At 37.9% G+C, this 22,886-nt stretch overlaps 1 protein-coding gene across 2 annotated transcripts in view; it reads right to left on the bottom strand.

Annotated features, from left to right (window-relative positions):
* SPAG16 (sperm associated antigen 16) overlaps positions 1-22,420 on the bottom strand; it is a 1,249,495-nt gene extending 1,227,075 nt beyond the window's left edge. Inside the window, exons 1-4 of one of the 2 annotated variants that reach the window (XM_036756892.1) lie at positions 22,312-22,420; positions 14,255-14,301; positions 12,524-12,622; positions 306-433 (exon numbers count right to left, since the gene is read on the bottom strand). In XM_036756892.1, coding sequence (XP_036612787.1) covers positions 306-433; positions 12,524-12,622; positions 14,255-14,301; positions 22,312-22,420 — 383 coding nt within the window. Of the gene's footprint in view, positions 1-305; positions 434-12,523; positions 12,623-14,254; positions 14,311-22,311 lie in introns of both variants that reach the window. The other variant, XM_036756890.1, reaches the window with a different exon arrangement.
* Positions 22,421-22,886: the final 466 nt, after the last annotated feature.

Consider the following 22,886-nt stretch of genomic DNA (forward strand, 5'->3'; position numbering starts at 1 on the left):
TACTGACAATCTAGTCATTTAAAAACTGTGTAGTTTATATTCTTTTCATACTCAATACCTCAAATGGAAATATATTTTTAAAAAAGCAAAATCCCATGGTAACTATGGTGGAGGGAGAGAGGATGAATAAAGAGAGCAATCTGTATCACTTTAACTCAGGTTAGAAAATGATGAGCCATTCACAAGGCTTCAAAATGCTTAGATGTAAACAGTGTAGTTATTACACTTAAACTTCAATATGCATTTGCCTAATTCATAAACTATCCTAAATAAATGTTCAACTGATTTAAATGAAAATGTTTTACCATTCATTTTGAAAGCAGTTAAGAGTTCTGGTCATTCCCATTTTGATGAGGAAATTGCAGAGAAAGTCTTCTACCACTTCAGGTACTTCAGACAATGATTGCTTAGTAGGCATAACTGTTTTCTGGTTCTGCAATTAATTTGACACAATGTTACTTTTAAACATATATAAATTCTGATACATAGCCAAGAGAATTCTTTGGCTGACCTCTAAATTCTAGCACTTAGTAAAGAAAAAATCATTGTTATTATAATAAATGAATTAATTTTAATATGTTGCACTTTGATCATGGTGGCATCTGTTTGTGATGGAAGTGACTTTTAATTTAAATACCCCTATTAACAAATGGGTACAAATTAAACCACCTTATCTAGAACTGTTCAGAATCAAAAATGTTCAGAAAGAAAAAAACTTAAAGCACGAAGTCTATTATTCATTTTACAAATGAGGAAACAGGTCCAAAGAGGTTAAAGGGATAACAGATGTTATGAAGGTAGAATGACAAGGACCTGGCAACTGAATGGAAAGTTATGAGGTTTTGAACCTTGGCACCTTAGAGGATAGTGATACCAAAAGTAGAAAAAGAGAAGCTTGGTGAAGAGTTATGTTAAGGTCTCAAAGATAACCACAGACAGCAACTGTGGCCATGAAATTAAAAGACACTTGCTCCTTGGAAGGAAAACTATAGCAAATCTGGACAGCATACTAAAAAGCAGAGACATCATCCGCTGACAAAGTTCCATAAAGTCAAAGCAATGGTTTTTCCAGTAGCAATGTACAGCTGTGAGAGCTGGACTATACGGAAAGCTAAGAGCCACAGAATCCATGCTTTCTAATTGTGATGCTGGAGACGGCTTCTGAGAGTCCCTTGGACAGCCAATAAATTCTTAAAAGAAATTAACCGAGGCTGTTCACTAAAAGGTCAAATACTGAAGCTGAAGCTTAAATACCTTGGCCACGTAATGAGAAGGCAGGACTCGCTGGAAAAGACCCTGACATTGGGAAAGAGTGAAGGCACAAGGAAAAGGGGATGGCAGAGGATGAGATGAGTAGATGGTGTCATAGAAACAAATAACATAAACTTGGACAGACTTTGAAAAACAGAGGAGAACTGAAGGGTCTGGTGTGGTATTGACCATGGGGTCACAAAGAATCCGACATGACTGAATGAGTGAACAATAACCATAACAAACACGGTTAGGACAGGGAAGATGATGTGCTTAACTTTGAACATGTTGAGTTTGAAATGATAGGACTGCCAAGTATAAAAGTCTAGTAAGCAAGTGCAGAAATGAAAATAAAGTTCATGAAAGAGATTAAGAAGAAATAAATGGAATTCGCAGTCACTTCCGTCAGTCAACACATTTATTAAGCAAAGGTCTGCTATGCTCTAGGCATAGGGCTAAGCATTGGAAATACAAAGAAAGGCAAAAGACAGTCCCTGTGCTCAAGGAGCTCATGCTCTAAAGGCAGAGACTACAAGCCAACAGCTATTTACAAACTACATACAAGGGTCACTGGGTAGAAGAGTATGTGAGAAAGTGTAAGGTGAAAGAAGACTGGAACTTGGGGAGGGGAGCAGTATGGGGTCCATGAAGAACTGTGAATGCCTAACAGAGGATTTTGTATTTGATCCTGGAGACAATGTGGAGCCACAACAGCCTGTATTTGAGTGGTAGCAGTGTCAAAGGAGAGAAAGGGGCATATTTGATAGCTGTTGCAAATGTAAAATGGCAGACTTTGGCAAAAGACTGAATGGCAGGGGGACAGGGCTAGAGACAGTGAGGAGTCAAAGATGACACCTTGGTTGTGAACCTAGGGGACTGAAAGGATGGAGATGCCTTTAACAGTAATAGGGAAGTTTGGAGAGAAAGACTATTAAGTTTAGCTTTGGAAATATTGGTTTTAAGATGTCTTACAAGACATCCAGAATAAATATCTATTTGGAGGTTGGAGATGCAAGACTGAAGGTCAGCAGAGGTTAGAGCTGGATAAGTAGATCTGAGAATCATCAGCACAAAGAAGATAACTGAATCCATGGGAGCTACTGAGCTCACCAAGTGAAATAGTATGGAGGAGAAGAGAAGAGGGCCCAGGTCAGAGTCCTGTGGGATACCCTTGGTTGGTGGGCATGACCCAGATGAAAATACGGCAAAGGAGGCTGAGTAGAAGAGCCAGGAAAAAGTAGTGTCCCTAAAAACCTAAAGAGAAGAGAGTTTCAAGAAGAGGTTGCTTAAAGACTACAGAGGTGTCATAGTCTGCAGAGAGATCAAGAAGGACAAAGATTAAGAAAAGTCCATTGGATTTTGTAACTAAGAGATCGTTTGTAACTTTGGAGGGAGTTTTGGTTGAATGAGATTAGAAGTCAGATTGTAGACAGTTAAGAAAGGGAGAGGAGAGGAAGTAGAAGCACCTATTGTAGATACCTTCTCAAGAAGATTAGCCATAAAAGGCAGAAGAGATAGAGAATAATCATTAGCAGAAACGGAAGGATAAGTGAGGTTTTTTTAGGGTGAGAGACAGTAGCGTATGTTTTGTAGGCAGTAAGGAAGCAGTCAGTAGACAAAGAAAGACTGTAGATAAATGAGAGAATAGGAATGACAGAGAGGGCAATCTACTAGAGGAGATGAGATCAAATGAGATCACTTACGCTGGTATAGGAGTTTTCCTTGGGACGGGGAAGGGCCACCTCTTCATGTGAGATAGGGGTAAAGAAGGAAACAGTGGGAGAAGGGATCTGACTGACAAGAAATGAATAGAGATAAGGGGGCTCAGAGCAAATGATCCCAACTTTTTAAATGTATATACAAATGCTAACTGAACCAATAGAAAAAGATAAGTTCATCAAGGGAGAGAGTAAAATCACTGGTATTTTAAAGTAATTTAGTTGCTGCAGTGGCAGGGCCAGAACCCAGATCACATGGGGCTCAAGAGCAAGTGGGTAGACAGAATTTGAAGGTTATAAATGTTTTGCTTAAATACCAAAGGCAAGAGATATCAGATGGTCAGCCCATATCCTCCACTGGTACCCTCATGTTAAAGAGCTCTACAGGAAAATCTGGATGGAGCTGGAAACACACATCCATCCCAAATTTATGGGAGGATATGAATAAGGGTTAGTAAGATGGGCAAGCTCAGATGGGGCTGCACTATTGGAAGTACCATATCAATAAGAGGTTCACTGCAGGAAAATGTCTAGATAACTCTGCTAGCTCTAGGTTATAGAGACCTCAGATACTCTCATAATAGTACAGTAATTGAAATTTAATTTGTACGTCACCAGAATGCATACATACACATATACGTATGCACACATACAAGAATACATCATCAAATAAAAATAACGAAACTTGCTTTCCCTATGTTGTACACTAATAACTATCCAACTATTTGACTATACATAGAAAACTATGAACTCTGGAAAGTTTTTAAACTCAATGCTTCAGGAACTATAATCATAAATGGGCTTTCAATTTTGTGAATTCATTATTTTATAATGCAGCCCAACTTACCTACCCCTTTCATTTTTTTCAGTTCCAAATTTTCTACTTCCCTCTACCTAGTCCTCCACCCATCAAGAAGGCGAGAAATAAGATAGATACCCATTATACAAACGAAAGCATGCCAAACATTTCCTCATTAGCCATGTTGGGAAAAAAAAGCAAGAAAAATAAAGTAAGTAGAAGAAAATACGCTTCAATCTATTTCAGAGCTCATCAGTTGTCTGTCTGGAAGTAGAGGCCATTCTTCAGTGTGAGCCCTTCAGCACCATCATGGATCCGTGCACTCATCAGAGGAGCTCAGTCTTTCACAGGTGACTGTCATTACATATTGTTACCGTGTACGATGTTCTCCTAGTTCTGCTCACTCACTTTGCATAAACACACAGAAGTCTTTCCAGGGTTTTCTAAAACCATCCCTTTTGTCATTTGTCAGTACAATAATATTCCATCACAATCATAAACCATAACTTATTCAGCCATTCCCAACTGATCCTATCCCCTCATTTTCCAATTCTTTGCTACCACAGAGCTGCTACAAATATTTTTATTTATCATTATTTATAAATTTGTATTATTTATACATATTTGGGGCAGATAGGTGGCATACTGGATTGAGTGGTAGGCCTGAAATCAGGAAGACCTGAGTTCAAATACAGCCTCAGACACTTCTAGCTATGTGACCTCGGCCAAATCACTTAACCATGTTTGCCTCAGTTACCTCATCTGTAAAATGAATTGAAGAAGGGAAATGGCAAACCATTCTAGTATCTTTGCCACGAAAACACCAAATAGGGTCACAAAAAATTGGACACAACTAAAATGACGGAACAACAAATAAATTTTTGTACACATGGGTCATCTCCTACCCTTCTTGACAAGCTTAAGGTAAAAAGTAAAGGGTACTATTCATGTTAAATGGAAAAACAGAAATTAAAATGTTCATTATCTGGCAAAAATATTACAAAATAACTCAAGTACTAAGGTAAGAATAATGTAGTATTTCCTGATTCCTACACGGACATTTTTTTTCAATTATACCAGGCAAACTCTTAGCAAGAGCATGTCTTGATATTATTTCTCAACTACTAAAAGGCAGAATGCCTTCAATTACAATTTGTAATGGACAAGTAACACTTATAAATGGCAGATAATTTAGGTTCATTTTTCAATAATTCCTTCTAAATACAACTAACTTTTCCAGCTAATTATCTTAAATTGGGACACTAAAGAATCATGTTCACATATTGTTTTAAAATACAAATACCCAATGAAAAAATGAATTAGTATAAAATGTGCATAGCATCAGAATGCATTTTTCTTAAGTTCCAAAGAACTGTAAAAATTTCACTAAGCTTGGCCGTTTTTCTTCTTAAGGCAGTGCACACAGACCCTCTGTGGCTTTTAAGTCTACAATCCTGCAAGTTTTCACCCATGCTTTGGAGCAACACTCTATCTCAAGAAAGCAGCAATTATGAAACAACTAAAAGCTATCCAAACCTCGTACTTAACACAGACCTAATTAATAACTTCTCTTTATTCCCAATTTTTATTCGAGATAACATTTTACACTTTAAAATAGTTCTGTCCCATTTTATTTCAAAGAGCTATAGCCATTGTTAACTTTTTAGGAAATTGACATAGTACAACAAATTCACTTTTTAAAACAGATTAAACACACAATATGCCACCAATTCTGAAGTTTTTCATTCACTATGCCAAATCAAGTTTAGATTGTCACAAGAATAGATGTATTTATTTAAATGACAACTAGCAAACAAATTGTTCATTCCTTAATTTTATCACTGAAAAGCATTTATGTTATTCTTACTTAGCTTTCCTTGTTCTGTTAGACCCTTCCTTGGAAAAACTGAAGGCTAATGAAAAAATCTACATTACAAAAGAACTACATAAAATGAGTAATGTCATAGTAATAAAAATATACCCTCTTTGTAACTAGGCCATTGAAAATCGTAACAAAATTGTTATTTCATAATGGGAAAATAATCTTTGCAATAAAAATCCCACAGTACAACTTAAAGCTAATTTTTGAAGGTTTTAAAATACAACTGTATAAACACTAAATGTGAATAGAATAATGTTTGTGATAAAATGCAAGTTTAATTTCATATGAAATAGAAAACTTAGAAATATTTTTGATTTTTGTTTTGTCTTGTTTTTTGGCAGGGCAATTGGAGTTAAGTGACTTGCCCAAGGTCACACAGCTACTACATGTGTCAAGTGTCTGAGGCCACATTTGAACTCAGGTCCTCCTGACTCCAGGGCTGGTGCTCTACTCACTGTGCCACCTAGCTGCCCCTGAACTATTTTTCTAAGGTCATATTTACTGACAGATTTTCTATAGCTCCCCTGCCACCAAAGAACTTAAGCATCTCAAATAACTCAAATACTCTGAAATTTCCTAGAGTTACTTAGCAGTGTCAAGGATAGCCAGGAAGTATCTGGATCTCACCTTTTTATCATGACTTTAAGAAAACAGCAAATACTAGAGCACATGACAAGCTCTGATGCCAAGGAACTGGACAAGTTAAAGCTTTTTTCCCCCTATGATCAACCTCTGCATGGCATTTGGTGTCAGCAGCATCTCTGAAGAATTCTATTCTAGTCAATCACCATTTGTTAAGTACCTGGAGGCACTCTGCTAGACACCACATTGTAAGGACACAAGAAAAGTGGAATTTTTTGCTGTTTTTTTCTTTTGGTGTGCTTCTCAGCACTAAAGCAATCAAGTACTTTTGATTGAGTCTTGTTTGGTGCAAAGCCCCAGGCCCACACCCTTCTGCTAATTAGCTGTGAAGCCTTTGGGCCCTAAGAAGGGTATATACACTTAGAGGTTAGCATTTTGCTTTGGAGCTCACTCACTGGAAGAATGTCATGTGATTTGACCAGAGGAGACTCTGGGTAGCCATTAAGGAGGTGCCCCCAGCTTTGAAAAACCCAGATGTTGGTACTTCTCTCTCTGGTTACTATGTATGTAATGTCTTGGACAGACAGCTAGAAGCCTGTCTGCTGATTTGTGTTATTTTGCTCTGTTTACGTAATTTCTGCTTGTAATTTCAGTTTGTATTTGCTCTGAAGTTCAGGGTGCTGACTTTTTCCCCTGAACTAAGTGAATGATATATGTATGTTTAATTAAAGTGAGATTGTAAACCCCTTAAAGTTGCTTTTCATAGAAAAGCAGATCAAAGAACCTGTGCTAGCAGCAGCCCTCCTGTGTGCTGGCGTTACTGGCCTTACGCCACCACAGTAGCATTATTGTTATATAGGTCTGCAAGGCTCCATTGCTAGTACCTTAAACATGGGTGTCACACCTACAAGGAAAGGAGAGCTAAGTGCCCGTACAGCCTGACACAAGAAGTTCATACAAAGAGCCAGAAGTAATCAGAGAAGGAAACACTCAGTTTCATTCATTCAGTCAGTCAGTCATGGAGTACTCATTAAGCAATTATTGTGTGCTGGGCACAGAGTCTAGCAATTGGAGTATATGAGAAACTAGACATATACAAGCTATATAAAGAAGATGATCATGAGGAAGGACTAGGAAAGGCCTCCTGGAGAAGTTAGGACTTGGGCAGAGTCTTGAAGGAAAGAAGGCAGGCAAGCCTGACCTAGAGGTCAGGAGGAAAAGATAAGAGGGGAGGATTTGGAGGACAGATCACAAATTCTGTTTTAGACAAGATGACTTCGAGAAGCCTATGAGGACATTCTAGTTTGATATGTCCATGAGGCAGTTAAGAGATGAATGACTGTGGCTCAGAAGGGGGATTAAAGCTGGACATACAGATCTAAGAATCATCTCCACAGATATGATCATTGAACCCATGGGAACTGATGAGATAACCAAATAAAACTGTACAAAGGGAAAACAGAAGAAAACCTACGACAGGTTAAAGAGGCTTGAGGGACACTCTCAATTGGTGGGTATGACATGAGTAAAGCTCTACCAAGGGTAACTGAGGAATAGCCATATAGAAAGGAGAGGAAATGGGAAAAATTTTACTTGCACTGTGAGTGGGGAAAGTGAAACGAATAAGCGGGAGGGGATATTGTAGCGCAGATGATGCCTAAATTGCATCCCACAGGAAGGTACTTTCAACACAGGGAAATTAGGTAGCAGAGGGAGTCCATTCCAAGAATATGGAGCATTGAGAACAAAGGCATGGAGTTTGGAGAAATCATAAGAACAGAGAACAGTTACCAGCCATCTATTTTGGCTGGAACATAGGATAACAGTATGAAATATAGGAAAGTAGTATGAAATAAAGTTGGTAATGTAATAACAACTCCATTACATATCATTTTAAGGTTTATGATTCACCTTCTTTGAAACCACCCAAATCCTCAGTTTACATATGAAAAAAAGGAAGGCTCAGAGAAATGGAATGGCTCATCAAAGGTCCCCTCAGTAATAAGTGAACCTCAGTTCCTCCTGCCTCCAACATCCTTCCTATGGCAGAGCATAGTGTCACTGAAGCCAGAGGAAGAGAAGATATTCGAGAAGAGGAAAGGAATTTCAAAAGCTACAATGTTCATTTAAGCTACAACCTTAAAATAAAAATAAATTTTGACAAAAAAATTCCACATCTTTGTAGGAAATAATTTTTTTTCCAGAACTAAAATAAGATCTTGTAAGGGGGACAATGGGTAATGATGAAAATATCTCCAACTACAATTTTTCAAAAGTCAGACATTTAAATGTATTGCTTCTTGTACTGACACACAATAAAGACTAAATAAATATAATATTAAATAACTGACAGGAGGCATTTCTGAGGGGCTAAAATAATATGATCCAAGTATTTTGCTTTCTACGAGAACTTGAGAAATCTACAAGTATAGTTAATGTCTATTAGGTTGTCTTGCAAATATCCAATGACTTATTCAAATCTTTAGAGAGTACTGGAGATCGGTCAATTTATGACTGAATTTTTTAATAAGCATAGATATCTTGAGCAAGATCAGAATCCTAGAATATTAGCATGTAAAATATTAGTCCTTAAAATATTTAGTACAACCCCCTTGTTTTGACAAATGTGGAAACTAAGAGAGCTGTTATCCTTGAGATAACAGCTATAAGGAAAACAAAGTTTATTCTGTCATAGAAATGTAAGACTTGGGCTTGTGTTATCACTCAAACATCAGGCTAACTATAGGTAGAGCTAGTATGTTTTCTCAGAAAAGGTTCGAATCTTCATAAGTGGTTGGTTAAAATTCCATACTTTAACTGTAAGAAATGAAATGGGTGATCTCAGCTTGAAAAACCTTTTAACCAAGTTAACAGCAAACCATGTACATGTGAACTTCACCTTGGCCCCTGTGGGATGTCTGGGTTTAAGCATAACTGAATCTGGACTCAAGAGAAGTTTGCTGCAAAATGTATGGATTAATAGATGAATAGAATTCACTGTTGCATGGGATTATCTAAGGTTGGCAATTTAAATTTGGGGGAATGCCTAGAAAAAACAATTTGAGTTTAGATATAATTGAAACTAAATTAGACCTCCTGATAATCAAGAGAATTTATTATTTCTTAAGACTATTCCTCTCCTTACAGCAAAGGAAGATCTCCCTCTCTCTTAAAACAGAAAAGCATAATATCAAATTCACCTAATATGGATAATGAGTCACTCACATAGAGATTAAAAGAAGAGAGATTATTATATGGTTTTGTTTGATACCATTTACTAAGTCATAAGGCTATTTCTACCAAATCTTGATTTTAATTAATATTTATTATAAATAATATTTTTTATAATTTACAAGTTCCAAGGATCTATATCAAGACTACATACAGTCTGATCCACAGATAGTTCTTGTCTTTTATGTCAGAAGCTAATGAAAGATTGATAAATATTGCCTTAAGTACTTGATCAGTAAGTGTAAGACCAGGTTCAACATCTTAGATGAAAGTGCAAACCATGACATTAGGTAGAATTACCAAAAAACTTTAATTACCTACCTATTTACCAGTCCGTACTTCATTTCCCTGCTTGACCTATTTCTACTTCACCATCTTGTTTCAAGAATTCTTGCTTCCATCCATGCCTATGTACCTAAATCACCATTGCTTACACAGTCTAAATTACTTTTCTGTTCTAGTAACAAATCTTTGCTTCAATTCTAAGAATTTTTTGCCTTGACATCCACCACCATTAATTGGTCCAAAGAAAATATGCAAAATAATATTCCTCAAGGAAAATAATCCCTCTGGAAAAATGCTGTAAATGAGTACTGAGGATGTTATATTGGAATCTCATTATTATACATTAACAATATTATTGGAAAAGTATGTTGGTCAAGGCAAACTGTCCAAAGGACTCTTTAGTTGACAAAAATCTGTACTCCTCAATCCACATACTGCTATTCTCAGTTCTAACCATCTGAAAGTTACTGTAACCCTAGCAGGTAACTGGCCTTCTCTCCACACACTGACCCCATTCCTAGTCTGGGCCTGGTAGAACAAGTCCTAAATTGCTGTTAACTGTTTTCTCAATAAGACAGAACAGGCAGCGATAATGACTCACAGGTGGAATACCTCTGCCTAAAATCTGATTGCTTCTCATGTATTCTTGCGGGAATTCTAAGAGAAAAAAAAAATCTGGCATGAAGTTTTTAAGGAAATACACAACAGATTTGTGAGTCTATAACTAAAGTGATAAAATATTCCTTTTTTTAAAAAAAGATAGGATGAACTGAGTCCAATCCAGAGGTAACTATACTTTTAAAGTTAATCTGAGTAAACAGTTTCCCAACGACTGGGGTCCACTGCTTACGAAAGAATCCAAGCAATCTTGGCCAAGAGATTTTTCTGCAGTCTTTAATTTTATGTGATGTCATTTATTACTAAGGGGATATTTACTGGTTTCCAACTAGGGAATCTACTCTGGAATCTATAAAATGTAGGATCTATATCTTTTAATATAATAAAATTATTCAATAAATGGAAAGTCGATCTATAAATAAAAGTTATGTAACTATTCTTACTGTCCTACTCTTTCCCTATTATAAAAATAATACGTAATTGAGGAAGAAATGCACCCTAAGCAAATAATGTTATAGTAACCATAAATAAATATGTATGTATATGCTTTAAAGATTTACCATAATAATTTATCATTATACTGATTCATAATGATTCTCATTTTAGAACTTCCCATAATTCTATGAATTGGATGTCACCTATATTTTCTAAACTTTCCGCTGACATAAATTTGGGGCCGTCTTTTCGGTCATTTAGACACTTTTTCCACTGAGCTCAAAACAGTTGTTGAAATAGTTTTTGATAAAAGAAATTAGTTCATAATGCTCACAAATTCCTGTGATTTGAGGCTAACTCAGTTAAATTAATGACAAATCATTTATTGAATATCAACTGTGGCTAAGAATAGTTGTACTGGACATTCTGGAGAAATACAAAAGAAAGAAAAGACATGGCCCCTGTCTTACTATCTAATAGGAAAGACAGAACACACACACACACACACACACACACACGCACAAATATCAACTACTGAAAAAGCTGATGTACATTATGAAATTCGAAAGGTACAAAATTATATGTAGTACTGATAAAAGAGCAAGGAATAATGACGTAAGCACACCAGGTGGGGTTAATTAAGGAAGATTTGAAATATACTTGAGTATAGGTTTGAAGCAGGGCTATGGCCAAAAAAAAAAAAAAAAACTCTTTTTGGATGACCAGGGTGGCAAGTACAAAGGTCAACAAACATTGCTTACCTGGAGTAAAAAATCTGAGGGTGAATAATTAAAAAAAAAATAAATCCACGTTAGTTAGACCAGGATGGGGGATAGGGAAAGTTAGTAAATAGAAATACTTTTATCTTTATTTTATATGTAAAAATCATTATCAAAATATCCCTGTTTTATACATAAAAATCAGCAGCAAAAAGTTAAATTACTTCCATAATTTCACATAATTACAAGTTCTACTGTGGAAATTGAGTGAACCACACTGACTCCATCTTGTGACTCAATTCTGGAGCTAGCTCAGGTCCCTTTCTATTAAATTACAGGTTTACTCTAATTTCTGTCTTGTGAGAAAACTTTAATAAATTATGGGAATTGTGAGAAATTTTATTGCATTGTTTGAACTTAGCTTGTGTGGCTGGGAAGCTGGACCACTTCTATCTGCTGCTTAGAGACCACCCTTAACTAAGGATCTAGGTTATGCTGACCGGAAACCCAGCCAGACTGGAAGACTGAAGCAGAGTTTTCTCACAAGTGTACATCTCAAGCAATCCACATGTCTTATCTGAAAACAGGCCCCATACTCGTCAAGCAGTTACTGTTTCCTTGTTCCTTTGATTGAATACAGACACTGAGGGGAAGTGGGACACCTTTTTTTCGGATTTCAGGGAATTGCACCTATTCTCTCTTCCTCTTCCAACTCAGAAAGCGCCTAACCCTTCCTACAATTAGAAATCAGATTACCTACTCTTGTATCCTGGTTTATGTCATGTTAATTGTTTGCTTTTAATGCATAAAAATCTGTGTCCCCCTGTGTTTGGGGTCCAATGCCAAGCTGAAGAGGCCTAGTCCTGATTTGTTATTCAATTGGCATACACTGATTAATAAATCAATATGCTCAGAAGCTTGAACCTTTGTTTATTCAGTTATTCAGATTTCACCCACCACACTACCATATCATGCTCCCTCTCTCTCGGGAGAAAATTCTTACCATAATAGCCGCATCTTCTTTCTTTTCTTGAATAACCTGAAGGGCTTTTGTCAGATCTTCATCACCTTCTGGAATACTTAAATCATCTTGTTCTGATACCTAAGACAACAAACAAAATAAAGAAAAAGTATACATACAATTCTTTTCCTTCCAGAATCTGCAATCCTAACACAATGACCCAAAGTAAAAAGTAAATGAAAGAAATTTTATTACGCTGTGTCTTGTAGTCATTCATACACATAATGCATTTTGGCCAACTGACATATACGAGCAGGGTTTGTTGTTGTTGCTATGTATTAGTTTAATAACCATTATGAAACTGCCGGCCATTTGCTTTTACCAAAAAATTCAATTAAAAATATTTATAAAGTCCCTATTTGCAAGTACTGAGCCAGACACTAGAGGAGATAGAAATTTAGATATGTAATAAATATTTTCATGGCACAGTCTAGTAAAAAAAAGCAAATTGTTAAAACACTCTAAAAATCCCATTGCTAACCAAATACCACTTTTCCTACTCTTTCCCTACCATTTGCTTGTCAAAACTAGTAATTATTACAAATCTCTATTTTGTTATCAGAATTAAAATAAGAGACCCGTCTAAATGCTGCTCTCAAAGACCACTTGCTCCTTCAAGAAAAGCTACTGTACGGTCAAGAGTAAAAACATAAACTTTGACAACATAAATGATTCCCTAGCTGATAGGTGATGTTATTTACTAGAACAGATGTCTCAAATTGACAACCAGTTTTCCATCACATTTACAGAACCACCATCTTCATATTAAAGTTTAAAGCATTAATACATAATTAATTTTTTCTTTGATTGTCATCTATGCAGTGAAAAGAAAGGAAAAAATTACTGGCAATGTAATAATTTTTAAATGACTTAAATGGGGAGTTTTTTATTAAGATTACAACACAGTTAACTCCTGATCATCTGTGTTAATGAGATGTTCATTAGTATAAATAATTCAAGATACTTACTTTCCTGTAACTTTCATTACTTCTCTAGGGTTAATCTTCCTCTTCTCTCTTAACCTCAATGGATCTGTTTCTAACACAACTACTACATTAAAAAAGATTTTTTTTCCTACTCCACTCGGGACAAGACCAATTATCAAATGAGACAATATTTGCAAAGCACTTATCACAGGACCTGGGTCATAGTAGGTGATTTCATAAATGCTTATCCTGTCCCCTTTCCCACCAAGGGGAATACTGAAAAGGGTAGGGACTAGGACCAGTATACGCACTGGGTAGAAGTGGGTCCTAGCCCCAAATATTCAAAAAGTAGGAAAGAACCTGGGATCCAGCTAGAAGGCAGAAAACCTAGCCTAAATCTACCTCTATTACAGGAAGCCATGCCAAACTGAAAGAAAGAAAATAAATGATCCCAAGAAAAATTACTTTCTTCAATACAGTTATACAATGCAGGCAATCAAGCTTACTATATAAGATGATTAAAAGCAAAACTAGATATACTATCTAATATAAATATTTAAATATATCACATTTCATTCTAAACTAGCTGACATTAGCTAAATTCAGTTGAAACACTAAACCAAACTGGCATCTTTAAAGGCATTAGAAAATTATATAAAGAAAAAAAAGGAACAAATCCTATTTAAGTGTTTCAAAGTTTTTTTAATTGCATTCTTTGTAAGAAATATCATCTAAAATAGACAATGCAATACATTTACAAATTGAAAATATAAGAAACATATATTACCTCATCATACTGATAATCATCTTCAGATGCTTCAGTTATAGTAACTTCTGAAAGTTCTGTCAAGTAAAAACTCTGAAATACGTAATAATTTCAAGTGACTTGATGTAAAACTCATTTAACCTTTGGATTTAATAGTAATAATCAACTTGTTTTGTTTTTGATAAATTAAGTTCTTAGTTACCTTTGTTTTCCCAGGTATTCTAAAATCCAAGAATATATTTTTAAACCAACTGTTTAATTACATCCCTACCTATGCTTGGGAAAAGTGTGAATATAACAAATGCTACGGATGCTAATTTTATTTTTGGCTTTCTATAGCCTCGAATCAGCTCTTCACAATGTCGCTCTTCATTTTGTTAGAAGCACTGCAAATGAGCAGAACATGAGGCACACTTCTTCTTGAATGTACTTTAAAACATTTTAATGCCATGCATTCTTATAAGATCCACTATTTGGAGGTAATTTCCACTATATAATAAACACAGGCCATTTTAGGGTGAGTACCAAGGCAAAATTTTAAATGGGGAAAAAGTAAGTCTACATAAAAATGTCACAATGGAATGCAGAGCTATCCTGCTAAAGCAAAGTGGCAGGGCTAAAGACTTAGTACAAGTCCTTAACACGAATGGACTGGATTGCCCTTTGGTTCCAAAATCACAAAATGATTTTGCACCAATTTGGATCCGGGTTTTTGGATTTTTCTTAAAAATATCATGGCTTGGGGCAGCTAGGTGGCACAGTGAGTAGAGCACCGGCCCTGGAGTCAGGAGGACCTGAGTTCAAATCCGGCCTCAGACACTTGACACTTGTACTAGCTATGTGACCTTGGGCAAGTCACTTAACCCCAATTGCCCTGCCCAAAAAAAAAAAAGCAAAAAAAAAAAATATCATGGCTTTTGAAGAAAAATCATGCTAAAAAGAGAAACAAGGGATAGGCAGACAAATATAATTCAATATTTAGTGAATTTCCAAGACATGATTTAAAGTTAAAGTAAAAAGGAAGAGGCTTCTAAGGAAATGTAATTCAGAATGTAATGCTGTGTAGCTTTTTGAAATTAATTTTTAATTCAATTATAACATATATTTTATATAAAATAAATGTCTTAGTATCAAAATATGCTGTTTGTGGTATATTGTTTAGGTTTTGTTCTGATGTATTCAGGCCAAATTTAAAAGGTGTGAACAATCTTACAAAGTGTTGAAATACTCTTTCTGGTATTCACTATAAAGAGCTTTAAAAAAAAGTGACCATTTGTAGTTTGCTGCTAATTGTAAAAGGTTTCCCCACCCTCACCCCCCTCTGCTTTTCTATCTTCTCAGAATTAACTGGAAAATTAGTGCCTCTAACCAACTTCCTTTTTCTGTAGTAAGCACTTTCTGAGCATCTTTAAATTCATTTTTCTCTCTTTTTACTTTTTGAAAACCTTTCATTGTCTCGTCTTGTAGTGACAAAGAAGTAGGCTTAAGTTTTGCCTTAAACACGTAGAGCAAGTCACAAATTATCCATTATACAGGAGGTGCTGATCTGCATCAGTGGAGAGTTTCTGCACTGGGAGTTCCCTAGACCAATGAAACTGGAGATGCGCAAGCAGGAGAGGGGAGGGGAAGAGAACATTCATTTTTCTCAATTGATTGTTCCACTTGATTTGCCCAGTTCTTTAACTTTTTAAAAGGAGGCTGTTACACCTGACATTTCAACCACCTTCAGAATCAAACACTGGTGTTGGGTCTCCACAATCCCATCAGAGAAGACACTATAGCCTCACTCAATTCATGCTAACCCTAAGCTATCAAATGCTAATATTTGTCAGACATATTTGCAAACAGTAGCATACAAACAAGACATGGCACTGCAGGTAGCTCATAATAAACAGTGCATATAAAAGCTAAATTGTTATGGTCTGTCCACCTAATCCCAAATACATTTATTTCTCAATCTGTGCTTTTAGTCACTAGGACTCTACTTTTCCCATGACTATCAGTAAAATACGATAGACTATTTTTAAAAAGATTATTTAATACTACAAATCTAACTATAAGGTAGTGGACACCATGCTTATCTTGAGGAACTAGATCTCCCAGAAGTCTTTTAAAAATCAGTGACTTTCAGCACATTTCATCTAAGAAAAGGATTATGGAAATCTCACTGAGATAGGACTATGTGAGCCTGCATCAGCTGGCCGGGTGATGTGTAAGTGGAGATCCGGGGTGGAACCCAAACAAATCACAGACGGGAAAGAAAGGCTGGTGCCAAGCTGGGGACCAAGTAAAGAAGTTGGATCTGGAGCCACAGGATGCTTGGCACTTCTCTTCTCCTATTGGGTTGGGGAAACAAAGAAGTAAATCAGGTGTGAGATTAGTGCTGTTTGATAATAAATGAAAAGGCAATTTGGGAATGAGTAACCAAATAGTTTAATATGATACTAATTCCATGTTATAGCTTGTAATTCTGTTTCACTATTAATTCACTTTACTATTATTTTTTACTATTAATTCACTTTAAACTTTCAGTCACTTGATTGTAGTTAAAAAAAAATCAGTGAGAGCTTGTGAGCCATGATTTAAAAAGATTACTACCCTAATGGTAACAATGGTACTTGGAAGCAGCTGAAGAGAACTACAGCTAAGAATTGGCCCTAGAAGACTACATAAACATGGCATGCCAGAACACCAGAATGTTACATGACAAATTAACGGTAATAATAATTAACAATTAGATAATAATACTGTATAGTGAAAAAGTAGACTGAAGTCTGGAAGGCCTGGGTTAGATCTAGATTGAAGGTTTAGAGACAGAAAGAATCTAAATGGTCATTCAGTCCAACTCAAAGTTGTAAACCAAAGGATGATTTTCAGACATGCTGAGGGGGGAAAAGGTAGCATGGTCTTGTGAGAAGTATACTGAATTTGGAATCTGAAAGACCAGGCTCAATTACCAGCTCTTCCTAATACTAGCAAGTAATTTCACCTCTCTGGAGAGCAATGTCCTCCACAGTAAAATAGTCCTTTGTACTATGTAATTCACAATACTACCACCAAGATCAAACATGGTATTGCATGTAAACTATACAACATGAGGTATCATCTATTAATACCATACATTGTCCTTTCAAGCCATAGGTGTGATAACAAAGAGCCAGTGGTATAGAATCACAGTATATGTGTGGTTGATTACATTTTCTAAGTGATTCTCTAAAGTGCCTGTAAATGTGAATAGATGTATACCCTATCATCACTTCAATGTTAATATACAGAGAAGAAATCTATAATATAATTTAAATTATGCCACCACACATTTAATCTCCCTAACATTCTAACTGGAACATTAGAGCCAATTAATTTTGCAAGTGGCTCTATTAACTGAATTCTATATAACCTGCACTATTCCCATCTATTCCTAGCATGTCCCCCACCTCGTTTCCCAATTTGTTGCCCAGAATTATTGCTTGGAACAAACCATTTGTCCCTGCTACCTCTTCCTATCCTTCCAGCCCTATTCAATTCAGCCTTCCCTCTTCCTCAGGCCTACCTCAACCAGACCCTTTCCATTTTATCCATTCCACAGGACCTCATTCTATTGTAAACAAAGTCTTCTAAACTATTTATCAAGAATTTCTTGTACCTCCTTACATCAACTAAAATCTGGCTTTCTCCTGAGGATATCATATCCTCTTTTTTTCCTATCCTCAACAATCCTTTTCAGCTCAGGAAATTTTCTCTCCCAGTTATTGGGACAAGAAGAGACATTAGCATACCCTTTCCTCCCCAGGGCAGGTTCCAAACCATGTTTCTTCTGAAACCACTATAACAATATCTTCTGATTCAGACCCCATGGTACTTGATTATAGCTTCTGCTTCACAAAGTCCCCTCATCTGGCCTGTCCCACCTGGCCCCACCCAGGGCCTGCCAGATAGGGAACCCAACTGTCCTCTATGATGTCAGTTTCTAGGAGTATGAAGAGAGGTACAAAACCATAGCAATAGTACTAGCGGTAGCAAAGATGTTAAACATACTCTGAGCCATACGTCAAAACTTAATTCCTGTGAAGTACTTAAGCTGAATGAAGGTGTAGGTATGAAAGAATAGGTCAACAAAAAGGAAATACGTGAAAAAGTCAAAGGACAGAAATTGGAGAATCTGGGAGTCTTTTGTAGTAGGCTTCACTCTTTCTTTTGCAAAATTTCGAGCACCATTTTTTGTAGCTGTCATCTACCAAATCTTAGGATGCACTCAGCCCTTCTCAAAAAATTCAACACCCTGCTCACAGTCTTTGTTTCACTGAATTTAGAGGAAAAGAGTCATCCTCTCCATCACATCCCATCATCATTCTGAACAATTTAAAAATACACGTTGATGACTATTATAAAACCCCAACCAAATAGTCATTCCCTTGGCATGCCAGGAACCTGAGGATTCTTTCTTTTTCCTAAATGCAACAGAAAGCCCATACAAAAAATTTTAATAAGGGGTCCTATCTGTGTTTTAGAAATGTTAATGAGGTTACTATGTGGATGCTAACTGAGAGAAGGGAGAAAATGTAAGTAGGGAGAACAACTGGGAAGCTATTTTAGTAGTCCAGGAAAGGGCTGATGAAGACCTGAACTAGGATGAAGGCTGCGTGAGTAGAGAAAAAAAGGGGAGATCTAAGAAACATAGAGGTAGAATCCACAAAATTTACCAACTAATCAGCTATGGCAAATATGAGAGTGAGGAGTCATGGGTAATTAAGGCTGTGGATGAATCTAGGTGACTGGAAGAATGGCAATGTTCTCAAGAGAATGGGTAAATGTGGAGGAGGGATACGTCTGGGAAAAACGAGTTCTACTTTGGACTATAGGATATCCCGGCAGAATGCACAGCAAGCAGTTACTAACACAGGCCTGCAGTTCAAGAGAGAGAGCATGGCTTAGTATATGGATTTGGGAGTAATCCACATAGAGATAACTGAACCCCATATTTAGTGGAGAAAAAAAGGATAGCCACATGGCTAGCGTCTAAGGTAGGATCTGAACCTAGGTCTTCCTGACTCCATATACAGCACTCTACACACTTTGCCATGTTATTTTTCACATTATACTTGACAATTTAAATGCATTTAGGGAGATTAATACACTCATTTGTTTTAAATTACTGAACTGGACCAAAATTGGTTTAAATTATTGTCTACTGTATCATCAGTGGATCACTGGTTAATAGTACTCAGAGCTAGAAGGGGCCTTAAATATCACTTCCAACCCCCTCATTGGACAGACGAGGTAAAGGTAGTCCAGAAAAATGAAATCATAGGGCTTTGGAAATAAAACAAAGACTTATATTTAGGATGAAATAAATGCACATTCAATGAAACAGAGGACTTTGAAGCATTCTTGATGAAAAGACCAGAGCTGACAGAAAAGAGGCAGGAAAAAGCTTTTACAGTGAAGGGGAAGATAAGAGGGAGTGAACTTTACTCTCATCAGATTAGGCTTAAGGAGGGAATAACAAACACATTCAATTGGGTATGGAAATCTAGCTTACCCTACAGGAAAGTATGGAGTAAGGGGATAAGAGAAGGGGGATGATAGAAGGGAGGGCACATTGTGGGGGGGGGGGGGGAGGCGGGTAATCAGAAGCAAACACTTTTGAGGAGGGACAGGCTTAAAAGGAAGAACAGAATAAACAGGGAGGAAGAGGATAGAGGGAAATACAGTCAGTCTTTCACAACATGCCTATTATGGAAATATTTTGCATGGCTACACATGTATAACATATATTGAATTGTTTGCCTTCTCAATGAGGGTGGGTGAGGAGGAAGGAAGAGAGAGAATTTAGAACTCAAAGTTTTAAAGATGAATGTTAAAAATTGTTTTAACTGGGAAATAAGATATACAGGCAATGGGGTACAGAAATCTATCTTGCTCTATAGGAAAACAGAATGGAAGGGGATAAGAGAAAGAGGGGTAGAGTGATGGAAGGGAAGGCAGAATGGGGGAAGGGGTAATCAGAATGCATGCAGTCTTGGGGTGTGGGGAGGGGAGAGATGGGGAGAAAATTTGGAACTCAAAATCTTGTGGAAGTGAATGTTGAAAACTAAAAATGAATTAATTTTAAAAAGATGAAGTAAATGCAGAATATCAGTCTAAGTATAAATTAGTATAAATTTTAAGTATATGAGGAAATACACAAGTTTATGAGAAAAGTAATTTCATTGCACTTCATAACAAAAAAGATATTATTCTTCTGTGTTTTCAGCTAAATTCTTTAAAGCATTTAGGAGAATTTGTATGCATAACTAATTTGCTAAAGAGCACAAAGTGAATTAACAACGATTCAATCTACAACAACAAACATTAAATTAAAACTAGAAGGATTAGAAGTGGGGAAAAAAATAAGCTATGGAGTCTCCATCTTTAGAGATTTCTATGAGACTAGAAAACCTTCTGTTTTGGTTGGTGAATCCATTTCCCTGCCTGAAAGCAAACGATCTCTAATCTTGGCCTTTCCTTAGCCCTACTGAGCTATTATTCTAAAAACAAAACAAAAAACAGAAACAACTTGTGTTCTATAACCTTTCCCAAAACAGCACACAAAATATACTTCAATTTTGTTACCTACATGTTGGTTACCTATTGTATATGGCCTGAAAATCTTTAGTTCCCTATTGGTTTCTTCCTTCTGCCAACACACTAAACTTCTGTTCTGTGAGTAGTATACTCTCAAGTAATGCAAACTAATTGCAACATTAGTCTAAATCAGTCTTATTTGAAGACTTAATTCAGATGCAATACAATCACATAAGGCACTTCATAGCAAAAACTACCATAACACAAACAATCCAGCTGATTGCAGCGTTCTAATTGGACTGGTGATAGATCCGGCAACCTGGACTTCTGGGAAACCTACAGATTCCTTCAAGGAATAGGGTTTTCAGGGAGTTGGGTGACCTGTTTAGGCAAAACTGCCTAGGAAGGTGAGAAATGGAATATTTCACTCCTTCTTGGAGGATAAATCACCTCAAAAAAAATTTAAAAAAAAAATAAAAAAGCAATCTTCCTTCTTCCCTTTTTGCCACACACTGGATTTTAGGAATGCCCAAAGAAACCTAGCATTCTTCCTGGCAGACAAGAGCCCTGCACTTCCTACACACTAGCAAAGGGAGGAGGGAAGTGACTCATTCGTGGTGACAGGAGGGGCCCAGGAAGAAGGTAGGAAAATAATATTAAGATCTGCAACAGGACTTCAGAAGTCAACTCCCAACCTGGGCCTCACCCTCCCTTCAAGTTTCTCTCTTAACCCCCAATTCTCATCTGTGGCTAAGGCCTACAGATTTTACCTTCTTAATATCTCTCGCATGCATCCTCTTCTCTCTTCAGTCACTACCAACACCTTGGTGCAAGGCCTCATCAGCTCATACCTGGACTACTGCAACGGTCAACTTCTCTCCTCACTTCAGTCCATCCTCCCTCCACCCAGCTGTCCAAATCATTTCTGACCCTCTCGTCTCCCATGCCAGGAATACCGTCCCTTCTTATCTCTGCCTCCTGGCATCCTTTAGGTCCCAGCTAAAATTTCACTTTTTTACAGGATGCCTTTCCCAATGCCTCTGAATTCTAGTACCTTCTCTCAGTTACCTCCAATTTCACCTGTTTGTCTGTCCATCTTCGTTTACTCTTGGTCTCCCCCATGAGAATATGAACTCCCTGACAGCAGTTACTCTCCTTTGCTTTTCTTTAGATCCCCAACCACATACAGTAGGTGCTTAATAGATGTTTTCTTGATTTTCCCCTTTGCCCCAGCATCAGAGGAGATTGCAGACTACAGCTCGCCCCCCGGCACTCGCCCAAGAGAACAAGAAAGAGATAGGATGGTTGGTGACGAGAGAAGGGGTGGGGGGGACTGGGGAGGAGGCTGGAGATCAGACCCCACCCCCGCCCAAATTACATAAGAGGCACAGACACATGACTCCACAGGTAGCAAGGCGGGGGATGGGGGTAGGGGGGAGGGGTTTGACCCGGATTCCTAGGGAGGAGCGGGGAGGCCCCGGTCCCGGCCCCTCCCTTCGACGCAGGAAGGATACGCTCCAAGTAGTAGGCGCCCTCGGCCGCCACCGCTTCTGCGGCCTCCCCAGCCGCCATGAAGCTTGCCGTCACGTCCAGGGGCCTCGGACCCGACAGCGTTCGCTTCATGGCTGTGAGCTCGGCTCCAGCTCAGTCGCCCGCCTCCGTCCCGGTGCGCACGGTCACTCTGGGTCCGTACCCCCACCCTCACCCCAGCTCCCACCGCCGTTCCCAATAGCAACCCCACGAGCCGCTGGGCCCGTGGGCCCCCCCCCCCCCCGTCCCAGCCCTCCCCCCCCCTCCCGGCTCGGCTCTGCTCTCGCGAGAGGTGGGGGCGCCGCGCGTGCCATGGACGGCTCTGGGCCGGGGCGAGGCCCGGGTTCTGCATTTGGCTTGGTGGGGAACAGGGTGCCCGAGAATTTGGATGGGAGTGCCCCCGCCCCACGCCTCCACCCTCGATCCCCACGTGGCTCATGCACAAGCGCCTCACAGTGGCTTCCTGCGTTGCCTAGACAACCGTTTCGTTACCTAGCGACGGCAACAGCGTGAGGGCGGGGCTTAAAGAGCTCCGACCCTAGGATGTCATGGTGAGTGG

Source organism: Trichosurus vulpecula, chromosome 4 (assembly GCF_011100635.1).
Source record: "Trichosurus vulpecula isolate mTriVul1 chromosome 4, mTriVul1.pri, whole genome shotgun sequence".
In the NCBI taxonomy this organism is placed as follows: Eukaryota; Metazoa; Chordata; class Mammalia; order Diprotodontia; family Phalangeridae; genus Trichosurus; species Trichosurus vulpecula.